The 20,244-nt window shown below is 30.7% G+C and overlaps 1 protein-coding gene across 2 annotated transcripts in view; it reads right to left on the bottom strand.

Annotated features, from left to right (window-relative positions):
* The window catches only part of LOC129222881 (ankyrin repeat domain-containing protein 13D-like), a 35,243-nt gene that overhangs the window by 13,617 nt on the left and 1,382 nt on the right, over nt 1–20,244 (bottom strand). Inside the window, exons 2-11 of one of the 2 annotated variants that reach the window (XM_054857442.1) lie at nt 15,795–15,930; nt 12,683–12,807; nt 10,776–10,821; nt 10,643–10,696; nt 10,464–10,553; nt 3,696–3,882; nt 2,681–2,747; nt 1,353–1,511; nt 864–1,040; nt 658–760 (exon numbers count right to left, since the gene is read on the bottom strand). In XM_054857442.1, the coding sequence (XP_054713417.1) occupies nt 658–760; nt 864–1,040; nt 1,353–1,511; nt 2,681–2,747; nt 3,696–3,882; nt 10,464–10,553; nt 10,643–10,696; nt 10,776–10,821; nt 12,683–12,807; nt 15,795–15,930 (1,144 nt within the window). The remainder of the gene's footprint in view (nt 1–657; nt 761–863; nt 1,041–1,352; nt 1,512–2,680; nt 2,748–3,695; nt 3,883–10,463; nt 10,554–10,642; nt 10,697–10,775; nt 10,822–12,682; nt 12,808–15,794; nt 15,931–20,244) is intronic. The other variant, XM_054857443.1, reaches the window with a different exon arrangement.

The raw sequence follows: 20,244 nt of genomic DNA, 5'->3' as shown, positions 1-20,244 counted from the left end.
GATCGTGTCCGTTAAAGTGTAAAACTCTCTTGTATTTCATGGTTTAACTATTATTTCATAAAATTACGATCTGCAGCCCGTTAAAGTAAAATAATCTATATCATATACATTGTCCGACAAATACATTTACCTTCCACTCCTGTGTTATCCCTAAAATGTTCGTGTTAAACCCAATGTGTCAACAAAAAATGTTTTTGTTTTAGAAATAATGTTCTTTGTAATTCCAAGTGTCATTTTGGTAATCCTTGTTGTAACAAATGATTTTATGGTACGTTTCCATAAATACCATTTATACACTGCATAAATTGGATAAATTGCTTCTTTTTCATTTTAATTGTCTATCATTAGTTTATTTATAGAATACCTAGTTATTTCATTTTAGATAAATTGTTTATTGTACACTTTAACTCTCTCTCATTAGTTAATTTATAGAATACGTAGTTATTTCATAGAATAACTAGCTAAAAGTGTCAAATTAATAACATATTACACACTTTAATAGACACGATCAGTTATTTCATGGAATAACTAGGTATTCTATAAAAAAACTGCATTATATACTTTAACGGTAACACATATAATTTTTGACAATTTCTCAAATACCATATTTTCAAACTATTCAATTATTGAAGACAGTAAACAAAACTTAAATCTTACCAATCTTAACAGGGAAGCCAGCGGGTAACTGTAGTGTTATAAAATCTCTCAATTTTGCAAAATGGGTGCTGCTAATAGCCATAAGATCAACAATTGGCAGGATCTGCATAAATACCAAATCAAACATCAAAATTCATACCGTTATGCATTACATGCTAAAATATATATTTTTTTAAAAAAATTACCTCAATTAAAAGCTTTATTACCTGTTCTGGAAGAGATAAAGGATAATTTTCACAAAGCCATAAATTGGCTTTAAACTTTTGAACCTTCGTAGAAATTTCTCGAGGACGACCAATATCCCTTCCTCCTAAGTCTACTTCCGGATTAAAATACTCTTCTGGAGTGATATGACAAGGATTTACTGTTGAATTTTTACTTTCCTGTATAAGAATGTAGATTTTTTTAAAAAGCAAATAGGCATTCTATAAAACATCTGAAAACTCAAACTAAATTACAGTTTGACACTTCACACAAAGTAGACTATGTGTGCCTGTGGGCATTGAACATAAGATCCTGCAGCAACTACAATTTTGTTTGGTACAGAATTTGTTTTTATTCTAATCATTAAAATTAACTATCATTTCTAATTAACTATAGTTAATTAGAAATTAACTATCATTTATTTATACATTCATCATACATTAAGTAGTTCAGTAGACACTATGGTCATTTTGAAATTGCATAATACTTACACCATTGACTACTGCAGAGGGGTTCTTTTCTTCTACTTCAACAATGCCCAATAATGATTGTAGTGGAGATCGGGAGGTTTTATGCCGAATCTTATCAGCTTCAGTTAAATGTTCTGTTCTCGTCTTTGTAACAAGTTCAACATTGTTTGCACTAAAAACCTAGATAAAAATTATTGGTCATTATGTATTCATTTACTTTTTTATATCACATAACTGTGGAGTACAAAGCTGGTGTATTAACATTGTAATATTTGAAAATGCAATGGGAACAAAATGAAAAATTGAAAAGGGGGAAAAATTACTATGTAAAATTTAAAAAACTATTACTAGCTAGATACTAGATATTAGATAAACCTTCAGCAACGGAGTATAATATCAAGGGGAAAACAATAGTGAGTTTCAATTTCATAGGAATTTTACAACGAGAAATAGGAATTAGAAAAACCCTAACAAGCAAAGTATCGACTTTTGAGGTTCGATGGATATTTTCCACAATGGAAAGTGTAAAAAAAAACTTTATTTTTTATTTTGCTCTGCATTTAAGATGAAGAAAGTAAATGATTTTCTACGAATTTTTTTTTCATGAAAATCAATTTTTGAAGTATTTTTTACTAGCAAAAGTTAGAAGCAAACAATCATTTGGAAGAAAATATAAAATAATTGGGCAATATGGAATGGAATAAACTAAATTTGGTAATAAACAAGCTTTAACAAGTCATAAAAAATCATGGTTTTAAGAAATGTAAGGTCAAGAAAATTTAATAACTCATTAAGGAATAGTAGGATAAAGAGAAATCATTCAGAGTCAAATTTGTAGAAACTTGAATAATCATAACATTCTAGTTCTGGTGCTTTTGGGGATTATTTGTTACTTTTTTGTTAGGATATTGCGGTTGTTTTGCATTTTGTATCCTATGTTAAATAATGTATACATATGTAGTATTAAACCCAATAAGCTGTCTTGTAAAAAACAAAACCTTTCTGCTATACAAAAGCCAATATCAGCCAAGAAATGAGACTTATGTGAAATATTACTACCCCTTTACAACACAACTTTTAAAGAATTAAAATATAATAAACATTTCCAAGCATTCATCAATGGCTATGACCAAAAAGCAATTTTGAGTACAGAAACATCAATTTGTAAAAATCTGTGACCAAAAAACACAATTTAAATTCATTATGTACATAAATTATAGTAGAATAATACAAGGGATTTTACAGTTTTTTTAAAAGGTTAGTTGCTTTAAATATGGCTAACAATTATTTATATATTTTAAATTAGTATAAGAAAACTAAAATTATAACGAATCAAATTGATAACATACTTTGCTTTCATGACCATTCACAACTTCACTTCTATCACTTCTCCAGCCCCAAATGCCAGATTTATTTCTGGAAAATATAAATATTTCATCATAAAACTAATGTGTTACCATTGATCCAACCATAGTTAAAAACAACGTTATTATTATTATTATTTTTTGAAACAGCTTTAACTGCAACAAATATCAGCAATGCTGCATTATTGTAAAGTATTATTTAATTTTAGTGAATTATTTTTTATAAAGAAAATTAGCTTGCTACTTTCCTTTCTCCTGTGAAATTATCTAACTTTAAGTGTTTATTTAAATAATTCAGAACTAAATTAATAACATCGAATTTCGCAAATTGAAAACTTCTCTTTGTAAGATGATCATTTAGTGACTGAATTATTTTGTATTTCATGTATTTATACATAGTTTTTCTCCTTTGAACTGGTGAACATTTCTTTATTGTTTTGTTGTTAATAATTTTATTGTTTTATACATTTTAAAACTTGTTAGTTTCTTTAATTCAATTTTTAGCTCCAATCTTATGTATCTGCGATACTGAAGGTCCATGATATAAAATCAAGAGCTTTTGCAAAAAAAAAAAAAAAACTTTTGTATAATTATTTTTTAAATGTTAGATTGAAATTCAGATTATGCTCTTGCTACTCTGCATTTTAAAATTTAGAAAGTACATGGTTGTTTAAAAATCATTTTGACATAAACAAACTGATGACGTAACAGTGGAATAAAAATACTTTTCTGTATGAAATTATGCAGAAGTAAAAAGTTATTCTTTGAATGATTCAAAAAGTTAAATTTTTTACATGTTTTTATGATTAATTTAGCCCAGAAAATATAAGACTTTTAATGTTCATAAGACTTTGAAATGTAAATATTTTTTCGGTAATTACATTTCAAAGCTTTGACATGAAGTTTGAAAAATAAACAATACTGCTAACTAACCTGTAAAATGGAGCAATAAACTTAAAGTGCTAAAACCATTAATAACCATACCAAATTGAATTAATACCTTTCAAAATTGATTTTATCAGTGTCAACAAATGTAGTGACAATTGGTGTCGTAAGGCGAGCAGACACTGATTCGGAAGTAGGACGGAAGGCGTGCATATCATCTAGCTGAGGCGAGAGAACTCTCATTTGTTCAACATACACCTGGCCTGATTCATGGTCTATCTCCATCATTGTTGCACTGTCTTCTGCATTAGAACTCAATAATTAAAATACATAACTTACCATTACCATCTTTAGTTTTAATAAACATACAGATAAAAATGATCTACAGACTGGATATGAATACAAATACAAAAGAAACGCAATGGTGTTGTTTCCTTCAGTAAAAAATACTACTTTTAGTCACTGAAATTGATAGAATAAGCAAAAAAAATAATAATATGGAGCAAGAAAAACTTTCATGATGTACTTTGCCACATCTGTCTATTGCGTTTCCACATTATGATAATCAAGCAGTGAATTAAATATTGCGCTCTACGCTTGCTATCAACATTATCGTTGCCAGTACTCATGAGTAAAGATGCGAATTAAATATCACTCTGTGAATCGCATCAGTGAACAGCATTTCATCATTTGTGATGTCATCAGCAAAAGCAGGGCCCGATCAAGCCAAACTGGTGCCCAGGTCCTGAGTAGAATTTGGTGCCCCTCCCCCATGAGAAAATCCGCACAATTTTAAAGTCAATGTTTCATACTAGAAACTACATTTTAAAGGAACATTACTACATTTAAAAAAGGAAACCTGGGATTTGAATACTAAACTCTTGATAGTCACCAAACTAATCACAGTTGCCTCTTAAGGCGAAAAAGAGTTAAAAAAACAATTTAAAACTGCAAAAAAAAAAAAAAAATTCTTACTAATTCTGACAGCAAGCTTTAAAAAGGCTTCGTTATGGCTTTAACAGAGGCAAATGTGTCGATCAAATAATCAAAATCTATGTTTGATGTCACAGAATTTTCAGTGGTTAATAAGGAAAACACCTGTAACTTATCCTGAGAAATGCAGCTTCTCAAATGATTTTTGATTCTTTTCAAAATTGAAAAGGAACGTTCACTGGAACAGCTGCTGATAGGCAAGGTAAGAAGAAGCTGCAGGGGTGAATCCACATTCGGTGTATGTGTAATGTTTAGTGATCTTATCCTTTTAAAACATTCTCCAGGAGAAGGGTTACGTTTGCGAAAATTTTAAAATGTGTTAATTCTTCTAGAAAATGTTCATCTATGTCATCCAAGTAATTTTTCTGAAATTCCAGTGCTAAGGAACAACGACTTCTTTACGCGAAATTTTTTTAACTTTATGAGTTTTTGAGTTGATTTTTAAAAAATTTTGAGCCCCTTCTTCCTTAAAGTCGAGAAAAAGTAAAATAAGCTTTTTTTAAAAGAAAAAAAGGAAGTATGGGAATTTAGACTAGGCCATTTTGGTGCCCCTAAATTTGTGGTGCCCAGGTCCGCGGACCCGCCGGACCGTGCGTTAATCAGGCCCTGAGCAAAAGCGTAAACAATGAAAGCACACTGATTAAAATAATTTTTTTTAAATATTACACTTGGACAAATTATTTCAAAAATGGTCAGATCCTATGTTTTTAAGCATGCTCTTTCAAAAAAAAAAAAAAACTTTTAAAATTTTGGAAACAACCCCATTATAAAATTATAGTTTAACAAAGCACAAAATACCATTTGCCACTCTTAGAGAACACCTTTTATTTTAAGAAACAAAATTTTCAGAAGCAAATAATAACTTTTTCTGGTAGTGACTATCCACTATAATATTAAAATCTGTTCGCGTCTGTCTGTCTGTCTGTCTGAAGATCTATCTTCTCGAGAACCGCTGCGAATCGAGAGTCAAACGAGATACCGATCAATTCGAAATTTTCCAAAGAAAACAATAGGACCAATCTCGTAATTCTGCGACTTTAATTAGCGGAGATATTAATTAAAACGTTAATTAACATAACGTTATTCAGGAATTTTTTTTTCTTTCCTGTTGCCATTTTGCATATTGGTGAGCAAGTAAAATTCTGATAATTCTTTTAAAAGAGATTTTTTGGCTGCTGTCCAAATCTTAAAACAACGTTTCCATCTAGAATTTCATTTTAAATTAGGTTAAAATTGGTTGCCCTATTCGGACATAGCCTTTATTTTATCGTCTGTCCTTTTTTATTTTTTACATTCAACGTTCTTAACTCTTTTCAGCATATGAAAATGATTCTTTAATAATGTTTATTGATTGTAGTGTAAGTTTATCATTCACCGGCCTCATATTTTGGTACATTTAGGATGTGCGACTAATTATGTTTATTTTGTTGGACTTTTTACCGTCACATGGGTGAGTTTTCGAATGGTAATAACTCTCTTTTTCCTTCCTGTTTCTATTTTTGAAATAACAGTTTGTATCGTTAAAAGAACATGTTAAATTAAGATTGTTTGGATTTCTTTAAGTGAAACAGAGTTGAACAAAAATATTCTTTTTAAGGATTTTAACTAGAGCTTAATTCGAATCTGATGGCTTGGTATTAAATTAATGCTTATTGATATTTATTTAGTCTTGGTGCTTTAGTTTCACGTAAGCAACCAAAAAGTATGTGTCATTTTATGTAAAAAGCTGATCTTAATTGTACATACAAATGTTTCAGGTATAGTCTATCAGATTTCATTCAGTTTAAAGTGAGCACAGATTATAATTGATAATGCATATATTTTCATCTTTTGTGCTAACTGAAAATACTCATAACTTGCATTATTGATAACTATGATTAACTTTAAAGAGATTTTTGCCAAAAATATGCTCTACTGGTGTTTTGCAAACCTTGCATTACGCGTATTTTTTACTCCTTAGCGCTTTAGAAACTGATGTCAGAGTAATACAAAAACATCAATTGGACATCTCTTTCATTTTTTAGGTAGCCCGAGCAACGCCGGGCACGCAGCTAGTAGTCAATTATTTTCTGAGAATAAAAAGTACAGTACAAAAAATTATCAATTCAAGATATTTTTATTAAAAAATAATAGCTGCAATTTCATACAAGTGAAGAACTCTCCAAATGTAATAAAAGTGACAACTGTTCTTACAGGAGCAGCAAGCATTTTTTTCTTGGGAAGGGGTATTATACTCCACACGTAGAATTTCAAACTAGTTTAATTCGGTCAAAAAAAAAAAAAAATTGAGTAAGAGAATTTATTTTTCCATATTCAAAGAACATTTACTCTACATCAGAGAATATTTTTCATATTCACTTCTGCTATAAACATGTTTTTACTGTCAGCCCCGCTTAATTGAATATTGTCGGTTTCAAGAAATATTATTCGATTAAGAGGAATATTTGATAAAGTGGGGAAATTTCCTTTACCTTTCTAAATTGACATTATTTATCTTAAAAATTAAAATCAATGGTTATATCAAGGAAATAACTAATGTTATTTGTAAAAAGTTTTTGAAAGAAGCCAAGTAAACATCAAAATAGTTTATTTGTTTATTAATACACTAGTGGTACACGCACGGTTTTGCCTGTAGTAGAAAATTAAATGGTCATTTGGTTCACCTGTATATTTACAAATAATGGATGATGAATTTCTGGCCAATTAGCTATGTTCATTTGCTCTCCAATGTTACAGTTCCACCACGTCATGATAATTTTGTAATTTACTTGTCCATCTTATGATAATTTTGCTAAAAAAATGTTCTTAAAATTGAAATAGAAAAAGAACAAAATCTAATTTTTGAAAAATCGTTTTGAGGTGCACACCCCCATGCTACAAATTAACTTTGTGCCAAATTTCATGAAAATCGGCCAAACGGTCTAGGCACTATGCGCGTCACAGACATCCAGACAGATATCCAGACAGAGAGATTTTCAGCTTTATTATTAGTAAAGATTATAGTACGTATGAAAATTATAAAAAAATAAATTTCAACTTGTGTTATGAAACGTTTGTCTTCTCACCTTATTTCAGCACAATTTTTTTTGAAAAAAATTCTGTAATAGTGGATTGCTAACTCCAAAATATTTTGGGAACACTTTTCCAAGTCCTTTTTCCCTTCTCGTATGCCGTGTTTTACATTTAATATTTTTCAATTTATTATCGCATGAAATGTGTCTATTTCTTTGTGTCATTAATTTAATTATCAATTGCGCTCTTTATTGTTTTTTGCAATGGCAATAGAAATGAGATAGAATGGAGGGAATGTTTTGATGAAAAACAGAAGTTTTTTCAAGCCTGTTGAAGGCAAAAAAACATTGTTTTATATTTTTACATCCACAATTGTTCTTACTTATTTCTAATTTATTCAAAAAAATTTAAACAAAAATATTTGCGAAAGCTGATAAATATTATTCCATTATCCGGGGGAAATTATTCAATTAAGCGAGGATCTTTAACATCCCGTCTATGGGGAAATACTCAGTTCCAGGAGGTTTTATTTGTATAAGAGGGGTATTCATTTATCTGCTACCAGATCAAGCGGGGCTGACAGTATTATTCTCTATCTTTCATTTAATTTATTTTTTTGCTCTATTTGACTAACTACTCTTCGTACGAATTGCTACTTCTAAAACTTGTTATCTGACTCAAGTAACCAGCAAGGATCATTGCTTTTGATCAATGATTTTAAACAGAATAATAAAGTCACAATACAAATGCTTTATATATTTTGAAAGGAGATGACGCTTTTTCAAAAATGCAATAAATTTAGAATGGTACTTTAAGGTAAGGAATACACAGTTAAATTTTTCCCTTCCCTCTGCCATTCTATTCACCCAATTTAAAACCTTATCGCTTAATTCCTTGCAGTTAAATTCTTTTGCCCTATATAAAGCCTTTAGATTCTAGTCTTGCAAATCAAGTCAAATGTTTTTAAACTTTTCCAATAGGGGAAACAGCTTTAAATTCTGGATGCAACTACTTAGATCTATTCTATTAGAAAAAAAAAAGATTGGTTTAGTACCAAAATTGATAGTACAGTTTACATTTTAAATCAATGAAAACAAATTTATCTTTAAAAAAAAAAAAAAAAACCCCACAAGAAGGGACAAGTTAAAAAACGTACAGATTTTACATGATCTCATGGAAAAATACTGTATTTAAAACATCAATCAAGGCTTTACTCTGTCTGAAATAAAGTAATTTCCTACAAGTATATATCAACAGTATAAATACGACTTGCTTATTTGGGCTCATCAATCTGGAATAGCCATAACTGAGCTATCTCAATGTCCTTTCAATGAAGCTGAGATTACTCTCACAATGGTAGCTAAAATTAATTAAGCACACCAGCTAAAGTCTGCAAGCATGGTGTCACTACAGTACCTGGATGTCATAGTCGAGCTGCTTCTACATGTTTGCAGTTCTCTAGACCAGGCTTGCGGCAGTAAATTACAGCTTATAAAACAACTTACTTTATTTGACGTAAAAATTACATTAGTAGCAAATTAATAAAAAATATGAAACATAAAATTATCTATCTGAAAGATTCAAAGTTATTTAATGTTCAGAGCTGTACTATTTATAATGACTAATGAATGAGATTAGGAACTAGAAATATTTAAATTCTAACACGAAGCTAAAAGCTGATACTGCAATTGTTCACCAGATAGAAAAGCAATGAATATATTTAGCAAAAAGCCATTTTCTTTCTCTTTTTTTTCTTGCAGTACACTATGACGATTCTACAAAGCAAATAGCTAGTGATGATGCAAAGCAGATTACCAGCAGTGCTAGTTTCTAAGGTCAAATATATATAATTTAAGATCTTCATTACCACTAACACTGTGATCAAGTGAAAAGATGTAGCTGCGGTCACATCTGATTGCTTTCATAAATTGGTAATCTATGATTTGAATGAAAGAAAAGGACTGGATTAAACCCAAATTAAGCAATATTCACAACACAGTACAACCTCGTTTATACGGACTAAATGGGACCAACAGCAGTCTGGAGAAATGAAAAATTACAAGTAAAATGGAAAAGAAGCAAAACAAATTTCCAAATAAGCAGACTAACTCTGCCCTGGGCAGGTAAACAGCAGTATCTACAATTTTTTCTTTTGCATTTTTGTCATCTATTTTACTTATTGTACAAATCTGCTTATTTGGTTCCCAATGAAAATAAAGTATTAAAGAATCTCAAATACCAATGTTTTACTAGTGTTTGCAAGGAATCAAAAACACGGTTTCACCAAATAGCTCAAAAACTTATTTTTGTAGATACTGCAGTTTATGTACCCATTGCAAAACTGTTTATTAAAAACAATGTTTCACAACACAACTACGCATAATTGTTTACAAGACAACAAAAACATTAAATAATTTTTCACTTCATTTTTTAACAAAGAATTGATTTGCCATCTTCTGTTTCAAGCACCTGTGACATTTGAAGGAAGCACGGTCATGCAAACGCTTTAGTATGAATAAGCTGGAGAAGTTTCTGGCTGATGTTCAAATAATGACATGATAGTTATTTGATTTAAAAAAAGCATTGTACAATCTACAAAGCTGTACATATCAAAATAAAAAGTGGATGTTTGCAGACCTATAGTTATGTTCTTGCTATCATATTTGTGAATTATTATTTATGTAATTGCACATTAAAGTCTACAAACTTAATTCGGATTATCAGGAGATCCGATCAATAAGGCTAGATATATGAGGTTCTACTGTATTGTAGTAAATGACCAAAGCATTAGAAGCACATTTGGTAGCAAGGATGAAAAGTAAAACTTTTAGTTTAAATAACTAAAATATTGAATTATAATTTGCAAAATCTTGATTACCTTGGCCTTTAAATACATAGCTTCGACTCCCTCTTTGCCAGTTTGACTGATCAAATCCTAATAATGTTGTATCAATTCTAACATTTGATCCTTTAAATAAAGAAACCAACATATAAATAACAAAAACACAAGTTAAAAACAATTGATAATGGGTATTTAGATAATTCATGCATTATTACCTGATTTATAGACTTTATATGTATCACTCGGACACATTCTGGATACCAGAGGTACTGAAAATGAATGTTATGTGATATGATTATAAGTAAATTAACAAACCAAAAGGGGAAAAAAAAGTATTTAAAAACCTACCCCAACTAGTAAACTCCCATTTCATTTCCACATAAAAGTCAGGAGTCTGAAAAGAGATGATACATTACAAATTACACATAAGATTCACAAATAACGAAATCAACGAGCTGATCAGTTTCCAAATTACGCAGAAAAACGAGCTGATATGTGCATCCCATGACTTCCTCTTACTCCAATTTAATCTTATTTCCCCATTATTGGCAATTTTAATGTGATTCAAAATATCACCAACAGTAGCCAAATTAAAAGAAAAAAAATCGCCAAATTTGTCGCCAAGTTGGTGGCAAAACTTGGTGACCAAAAGACTGGCGATATATCGCCAAGTGTCCCCCAAATTATAACACCACTTGAGTTTACATCGAAATTAACAATGATTTCCCCCCAAAGAAGGGGGAAAGACCCCTTTAGAAATACCCGAATGCAACCAAATGGGGAGGTGCACAACTAGACCCCATTAGGAGTCTACGTATCCATTTTCAACTTTCTAGGATTTACTGTTCTTGAGTTATGCGATATATATCTGCACATACATACATACGTACATACAGACGTCATGAGAAAATTCATTGTAATTAACTCGGGAATCGTCATTATAGATATTTCGCGTGTGTAGTCGAAAAAACCCTAAATATTCATTCGAGGGTGAATAAAATGAAAATTAAGGTCGATTTTTGAGTGAAATTTTTTTCTCGAATACAATACTTCCTTTTTTGTAAAAGGAAGTAAAAAATGTAAAAAAATGTGAACAAATTCAAATTTAAGGTGATAAGAGGCCAGATCTTAAGAGGCCAAAAATATTACATAAGGTTATTACAGCTAGACAAAAATCAAGGAACTCAAACTTGGAACTTTCTAACACAAATTTCTTGACTTCAGATGCAGTTTTAGATTGGGGATGAAACAAAGCATCGGCCTTGCCAAAAATTTGGTCTAGCCCAACCATAAGCTCATTGTACAACAATTTATGATGTGAATGGTCTGTTTACAATTATTGTTTTTAAAATATTGCCTTCTAAGTTATGCACAATTGTTCCTTTAATAAAAGATAAAGCCTGCATGCATCCTTGGAACCATAAGCCATTCAATAAATTTATGATACATTCTATTTTATTTGAAAGTTGCTCAGAAATAAATAAGTTATATTACATAAATGACTAATAGTTATATTAATAACTTTAGGTGCTTTAAAATGAAGCTATAAACATACTGCATGAAACATTCTTCAAACATTTCATGCCTCGATATTTGTGAGAACAATAGCGCCATTACTCTTATTATTTACCAGGACTGATGTGTCGGCAATGACTATCCAACCTTTTTTACCTCATTTTTAATAAATAAGTTTTGTCACCTTTGGAGTCATTAAAATAAAGATTTATTCCATTAAAGCATAACAAGCTTCAATTTAAGCTCGGCAAATTGGCCGAGTACTGAGTACTCAGTATGTCTCTATTTATTTCAAATTTACAATGATTTTTGAAAATAAAATTGGTCTAATAAGTTAATTAAGGAAGTTTAGAATGGCAATAAAATATGATACAGCTCAAAGAATTAGTTTATAAACTTATTTTAAATTATTTTAAAATATTCAACTGTCTCATGAAGTAATTCATGAATATGTTGCAGTTTTTATTATTGTTTTCTTCTTTAAATTTCAAGATGTAGCTTACAGTTCATTTCTTTACTGCCTGAAATCCACACTACCTCTTCTGTCAAGTTGCACAACTGTCCCCTTTTTTTCTGCCTTTACTGTTGCTGGGAATGGGTTCATGTACAAATGTAAATATAAATGGCTTTTGTCAATCCTTTTTCTGATACATTAGAAAACTACTAGTTTATTTTCAAAGCACAAAGTGTTTTATTAAAAATAAATTTATAAGAAAGAGAGTGAGAAGAAAAATGCTTACATCACGAATCCTTTTAAGAAGTTCAGGAATTCCACCAACACGACTGCTATACCTCTGATAATCCCTTCTTTCCAAAATTTCTTGGATTAACTCAGGGTCACCTGTACTTATTGCTTCATGAAGAACTAAAAACGAAAGTTGAGTGAAAAACTTACAATAAGTTCACTAAAACTTAAAATTATGATCATTGCGCTGCTCAAACTTAGTTTAATTATCAAAGCCTGCATTATATAGAAATTTATATTTGTAAAAGTGATTGGATATTTTTGCTTTGTCTGAGATTAGGTGCATATAAAAGTGTGAAAAGGGAACCATTTTTAAATAACAAAGAAACACACTTCACAAAGAAACAAAAATCCAATAACTCTTCGGAAAGACATTTTGTAGACTTTCTCCCAGTGGCTAATAAGAAAAATAAGGGGATGGGGGCACTCAGCGAGAGACCATGAATTTATTAGAGTATTTGTCTAATACCTGGGGGCGATTGCCTCCAAAGGGGCAATTTGGTTCCTCAAGGGGGCAAAAAATTCTCGAAGAGCGATAGTGGGACAATGAGTATTTTAAAGATAAAACAAACTTAAGTGAATTTTGATATTTAAAACAGATATGAAACAAATTGTTCAGAGTTCAGACAAGGAATCACAAGTTTAAAAAAATGAAGTTCAGGAGCTTCTTCGTCACAACTTGGTTGAACATTGAAGAATCAATTCATTATTTATTGCCAAGTTTTTGAAGTTTAATAACTGAATTTTTTAAATATTGTATTTTAAGTGTGTGTTTTTAATTCAACCAACTTCAAATTTGAAAAAGAAAATAGTTTCATAAAAAATGCATTTGTTTTTGAAAAGTAAGTCAATAATCTCAGTTAAATCTTTTCCTACAAAAAAAAAAAAAAAAAAAAAAAAAAAAAAAAAAAAAAAAAAAGAGAAGAAGAAGAAGAAAACATAAAAAAGGTACTTTTGCTTTTTTTAGTTTAAGAGTGATTGAAAAAATTTGCTTGTTATGTACTTTACTTTAAATTAAAATTTGGTACCAATACTTTCAATAAATCGATGCTCAATAGTGCTAACTTAAAGTTTTTTCAAGAAAGAAGAGGCGGGGGAAGGGGGGGAGGCAATGGGCTCAAAAATGTTGGGAACCACTGGTCTAGTACAGGTGTTTAGTGGGTTTGAGTGACAGAGATATTTCAGTTGCATAACACTTTTTTTAGAATAGTCTTTTGAATAATCCCGGTTTAATCAGGGGTCTATCCAGGATTTTTCACAGGGTCCATTTTTTGTGAAAAATCAAACTGATGAACGTTTGATTGAGGAAAATATTAGAAAGAGAGAATTGGGAGGAATGGGACAGTGTTGCATTTATTCTGAAATAAAATGTAAAAAAGCTTTTTTAACTTGTCCAGTGAATGTAGCAACTTAAGTACAAAGCTGCTACATCTACTGAACAAGCTGGAAATATATTTTTTCTTAAAATTTGTTTTGGCATGAATGCAGCATTGTCCCATTTCTTCTGATTCTCCCCTACAGGAAAAAGATGTTGGAGGATATTCCTAAGCCAATGAGGGATTAATTTTAAAAAAATGTCACGGATTTGGTAGCCACCAGGGTTGGCAAGTTTCTGCCGAGGTGGTTAAAACCACTGGTAGAAACCGGTTAAAACCGGCATGGCAAAAACCACTTTCTGCCACATTTGTGGCTGAAACTGGCAAAAACTCACAAAATGAAAAATTAATTCTTTAAATACAACAGAAAATGCATGGAAAAAATAATTAATTGTTAAGCACTGTAATTTTATTGCAAAATTATCACAATTCAAAATCAAATGTTACATTGTTGGGACCCTGCAATTGCGTCTTCGAAAAGGTGGGTTCTAAAATCTAAACAGGTTCTCAATTTAATATGCACAAACGAGAAACTTAAGAATATTCTTGAAACAGAAGAGCTAGCAGACAATGCATCAAGAAGCAAACAATGTTTGTGAAACTTTCATCTACTGTATTACTGGTTCACCATGTAGTAACTGGGGTTGTGGTAAAAATTTGACTAGAAAAATAAGTTTTGAGTAATGGGGCCAATTTGTTTTGCAAAGCTGTGACATTAGGTACAAAATTCTAGGCAAGTAAAATTCTGGCACTTTCTTCTTGAAGCACATGACATTATAATTTCAATCACAAACAATTTAGAGGAAGCATATAAATGAGCAAATTACATTCAGTAATGCCCGTTTAATTCTGTTTGTCCCTCCTCTTTTCCAAGCTCTCCCGTATGATTTTTTATCCTTTGTTAAATTAATCCAAATACTATGAGCCTCTGTAATTGAAAAGTTCACTTTCTGAACTAAATCAAGGGCACTAGCATTGGATTTTATTTTTTTAAATGATGAAATGATGTTTAATTTTTTAGTTGACTTAAACAAATATCATTTGCTAATTACTTGAGTTATTAAAGACACTTTTAAGTTTTTGCCAGTTTCTGCCGCTTTTTACCGGTTATAACCAGTTTCTGCCACTGGCACGGCAAAAACTAGTTTCTGCCGGCAGAAAGCCAACCCTGGTAGCCACACAAATAAAGCTATTCGGAATCAATTTTTAAGTAATTTTAATTGTTTTATCTTTTAACCTAATTGTTCACAAATGTCAGGTATAATATTCATTTTTCTGACATCTGGAGGATGAGAACTGAAGATTTGCAGCAAAGCTGGAAACGTGTTTTTATATTCTACGAAAAAATTTACTTTTTGCACATTTTGATTGTTCTACAAAAATATGCCTGTGATTCTGAATTACAATTAAATTTGTATGATGAGCTATCTGAGGGGGGGGGGGGCTGTGTGTCTTGAAATTTTTTCAAATATGGCCCTTTGGGCAAAAAATTTGGAGACCCCTATTTTATAGTATAACAATTTGAATACAGATGGAAATGCAATTTTATGAAACAAGAGATTAAGTCAAAGAATATTTTAGGAAAAGACAATTGCCATTCTAAATTGAAAGAGACCAAGAGCTCTCTAAGGGGCATGCATTATTACTTTCTTTAATTTGAAAGGGATATTAACATTATAAGAGGACAGGGAAAAAAGAAAAAACTCTCTAAATATTAAAGAACGAAATTACCTGAAAATCCATCTTTTGTTTCAACATTAACATTGGCATTTGCTTTTAAAAGCACCCTTGTACATTCCAATCGACCAAGAGTAACAGACAGTAATAAAGGAGTTCTTCCACGACAATCAAACTTTTCAATATCATGCTGAAAAAAAAAGTTAAATATTTATTTATAAATACTTTAAGGCAATTTTTCTTTTTAAATTTTAGAGGAAAGAGCCTATGATCAAAATTTGAGTAGATATGCAATTAGATGATTAATAAAATCCTAAGATTATTTTATAAAATGAGTCATACTTCGAGAACTTTATTAAAAAATCTCACAAAATACAACTTTTATAAATTAAAATTTACATTAAAACATTAAAACTTACTGAATGCTATCTATTTATAAACTTATTTTATACAAGAAACATTTATATAGGTCATTACAACAACAAGAAAACCAATACATTTATGAACTCGTAAAAAATTGCGCTTTGTTGTGAAATGTTGAGAAATGACAGTATGCTGAAGAGTATTCAGGAAATGTGCCACAAGTCTTACTATTTATTTAGCAGTTAGGATGCATACAGAGAAGCGAATTGGCAAATTAATTAGTAAAATTGATATCTTAAAGTGAAATTTTAAGCAGTTGTTTTGGAACATTACTTATATACTTATTTTCAAAACAAACCGGCAGAAGTACAAAATACGTTCAAACTAGATTCGGAGGAAATTTTTGCATTTTCAAGATAAATTTCTCTTTTTTCTTCTTTGCTGTCAAACAGTGACGTTTCACTGATGGTTTAAGAAATCAAAATCTTATTAAGCCGATTTAAAACAAACTAGTTAAGTCATTTAATCGTTAGATTTGTCATTTTATGCAAGAAATTTTACAACTGACATTGATTAGGCCTATATAACATATTCAAGCTGAATAACATATAAGCTTGCTCTGTTTTCCCATACAATAAATTTTTAAAAATGCAAATACAGTTTGGGGAACTTAGGACAAAACATATGTTTTGGGAAAATTTTAAGCTTGAATAATCTGCATGCTTGCAAATCAAAAGGTGTGTTGTTGCTGATCCCCTTGGTCTAGGCCCCTCGACCAAGTCCAAGAGATCATGTCGCACTAAGAGATCAAAGAAAATCCCACTCTTATCCGACAGTCACACTGATACAGCAAATAATATGAGAGGGAGAGGCAATAGCTGAGCATGAGCAAGTAAAAAGTGTATATGTCATATGCCTTCCAATGCAGCCCAACAGTCACCTACAGGGACAGACAAAGGGGGAGGGTCATGATCCCCCCACCCAAACTGTCAACAATATAATCCATCTTTCATTATTGTATGTTATCATAATTTAATAACTACAAGATGGATGGATGTAAAGTATCATGTAAGCATATCATTACAAGTTGTATTCAAATACTTTAAGAAAAAGCATATGTGTTTTCCATAATCTTTTGAAATGCTTCTTTTCATTGCTTCTGATATTAATTTAAAAAGTTTGAAAAATATGCAATACTGAAGTGGATTATTCCTCACCGATTTGGTACTTTTGATTGACACTCCTCGTAAACAATATCAAAATTTTTCAAAACTCAAAATTCCTTATTTTTTGGCATAACCCTTAAAATACTAGTCCGTATCCGCCCATGGTCACCAATATATGCCTCATTTATGCCCTCTACAAAATCTGATGCTTGACCTAATGTTTTTTCCTGGCTACAAGCTGAGGCAAATAAAAAGGCTTCAAATAAAAGGTAATAAAAGATGACGACAAAATAAAGCCATGACATGTACAAATGCTTTTAAATTTTGAGAGCTTATAAGGCTTCTGCTCTTTTATAAAGTACAAAAATCACTTTTCGATTACAGTACAGAACCTTTTATCCGGGATCCAGAAAACTGGGAAACAAAAACACCCGGAAATTCCGGCACAATTGTCATATTATTTAAAAAAATTACGTATTTTCAGCTATTTTTTAAAAATTCTGCATTTTTTCAAAATATCTAAAAAAATATGAACAGTTCCTTTATGAATACTGTATATATACCAGTATAATTTGAAAAATTTTGCACAAAAACAAGGTTCAGAGTTGAGGGTCACCTTACATGAGGGGCAAAATTTACAAAAATTTTTCTGGGTGAAATTTGAAAAAAAAAAAAATACTTAAAAATCTAACAATTTATTCAGTTATTCTAAAAGTAAAATACTGACACATCTTAATATTTCTTCAGAGAATTTACAAAATTTTAATGCAATTCTAAAGCAACAACTAACAAATATAGTCAGGGGTCTGTCCAGGATTTTTCACAGGGTCCGTTTTTTGTGAAAAATCAAATAATTTTGCAAAAAAAAAAAAAAAAAAAATTTTTTTTTTGCAAAAACGGAAGTTTAGACTCTTGAGATGGTGGAAACTGCATCATTGACACTTAAAGTTGAGTGTTTTCCCTCTTTTCTGTTGAGAATATCATTCTTTAGTGCTTTTCTAGTATTTGGGGGGGGGGGGAGGCATCGCCCACTGGGAGATTGGCACCCCTCAAGTATCAATATTTATCTACCATTCTACATCATGTTAAATTATACTAGAAATGTTATTTGTATAATATTTAAAACAACTGTAAGAAAAAAAAATTCAGTCGGGGGTTCAGCATTTAAATTTTTAACCCAAGACACTGTTTAAGAGCACAGAATTTCGTTTAAAACTTACAAATTCCGTGATTTTTACAAAAATAAAAAAATATTTTATTTGTTTACTTCTTAACTAAGCGTACTAAACATCGAAAATGCGAAAAATCAGATTCCCATAGCAGATGCAAAGAGATTGCAATCCTCAAAGTGAAGGCATCAAAAGTATAAAAACGGCTTGTAAAATAAATATTTTGGATAAAATTATTTTAGAATTGCATTTTAGAGCCCTATGATAAACATATCATTAATATCTGGACACAGTTGAAGCAAAAATAATAATAATAATAAATAAATAAAATAAAAAATAAACGATCGATTCAGCATTTTAATTATTGACTCATAAAAGAAAATGGAATTCCCCTTTAAAAACCTGAAATAAGCTTTCTTACAAAAATAAAGAATCTTTTTCCTTTATTTGCATCCTAATAAAGCGAAGTTAGCTTGAAAAAAGAATGAAATATGATTCTCATATCGGATGTAAAAAGATTTCGTTTTTCAAAATGTAGGCATCTATAGGAAAAAAAGGTAAATAAAAGAGTTTATTTTAAGTTAATTATCCTTTTTAGCATCGAAAAATCAAACCCATATAACTTTCTCCCAAAATAACAGTTTAACATCGCACCGCCAGACGCTAAGTGGCGATAAATAGTTAAACATCGCACCGCTTTGAATTTGGTAACCCTATCTGAAGCGATCACATCCCCCCCCCTACTACCCTTGCAGTTCTAAGTTCATTTCGCTGTATATTATTGATTATTAAATCATGAGTGGGGAGAAAAGTGCTTACTACGCCTATTCAGAGAATGTTGACGCTTTTTCAAAGAAGTTTACAACAACACCGCTGCATAAAACAAACAAGCAAAATTATAAACCAAACTGACATTCAGCTGTTAATTTCTTTCAAAGAAACCAACAACAGGCATTATATTTATTTGGCCATAGTAATTATTTATGGCTTGCCCCCAAGGAGCATCACAAGAGTGCCGATTTTTTTTTTCTTTTGCAAAATTAGCTGATTTTGTATAAGTTGATTCCTCTAATTTAACTTTAACAAAGTTTCCAACCATTATCGTTTTTATACAGGAAATATGCTGTATTATTTTAATCTGAGATTTGCTCTTTCAATAAACAATTTGTGAAAGATCCGTTTTTGTTTATCAGAATTTTGTGAAGGGTCCGTTTTGGTTGATCGAGATTTTGTGAAAGGTCCGTTTTGGTTGATTGGATTTTTGTGAAAGGTCCGTTTTGGTTGATCGGATTTTTGTGAAGGGTCCGTTAACGGACCCAAATTTGCTCTGGCCAGACCCCTGATAGTAATCACAACAACGAAACCTTTACAAAAATAAATAAAAACATGTTCACAAAAACGGCCTGCTTTCATCCACTAGTATAAAAAAATGCCCATTTACACATAAACACATTTCTTGCATTTTGTTTTATTTCTTTTTAAAATGTTTATTATTGAATACTGAGGTGAAAACTTTCTTTTTAATTTTGATAATGAGGTTCTGGTGAATGTCTTGAGTTTTTTGGCATTTAAGTTGTTCTTTTATTTAATATTTTTCACTATTTTGAATTTTATACGCATTTCTAAGCTGTTTTCTTTATTATTTTTTACAGCAATTTTAGTTTTATAAGCAATTTCCAAATAGCATTTTACAGCAATCCTGAAAACCGGGAAACCCAGGTATCTGGGATGGGGATGGTCCCGAGAATCTGGGATGATTGATTTCCAGATTATTTTTACACAATCAGGGGCAGATACAGACTACCT

Source organism: Uloborus diversus, chromosome 5, assembly GCF_026930045.1.
Source record: "Uloborus diversus isolate 005 chromosome 5, Udiv.v.3.1, whole genome shotgun sequence".
Lineage (NCBI taxonomy): Eukaryota > Metazoa > Arthropoda > Arachnida > Araneae > Uloboridae > Uloborus > Uloborus diversus.
This window is presented reverse-complemented; position numbering and strand designations above follow the sequence as displayed.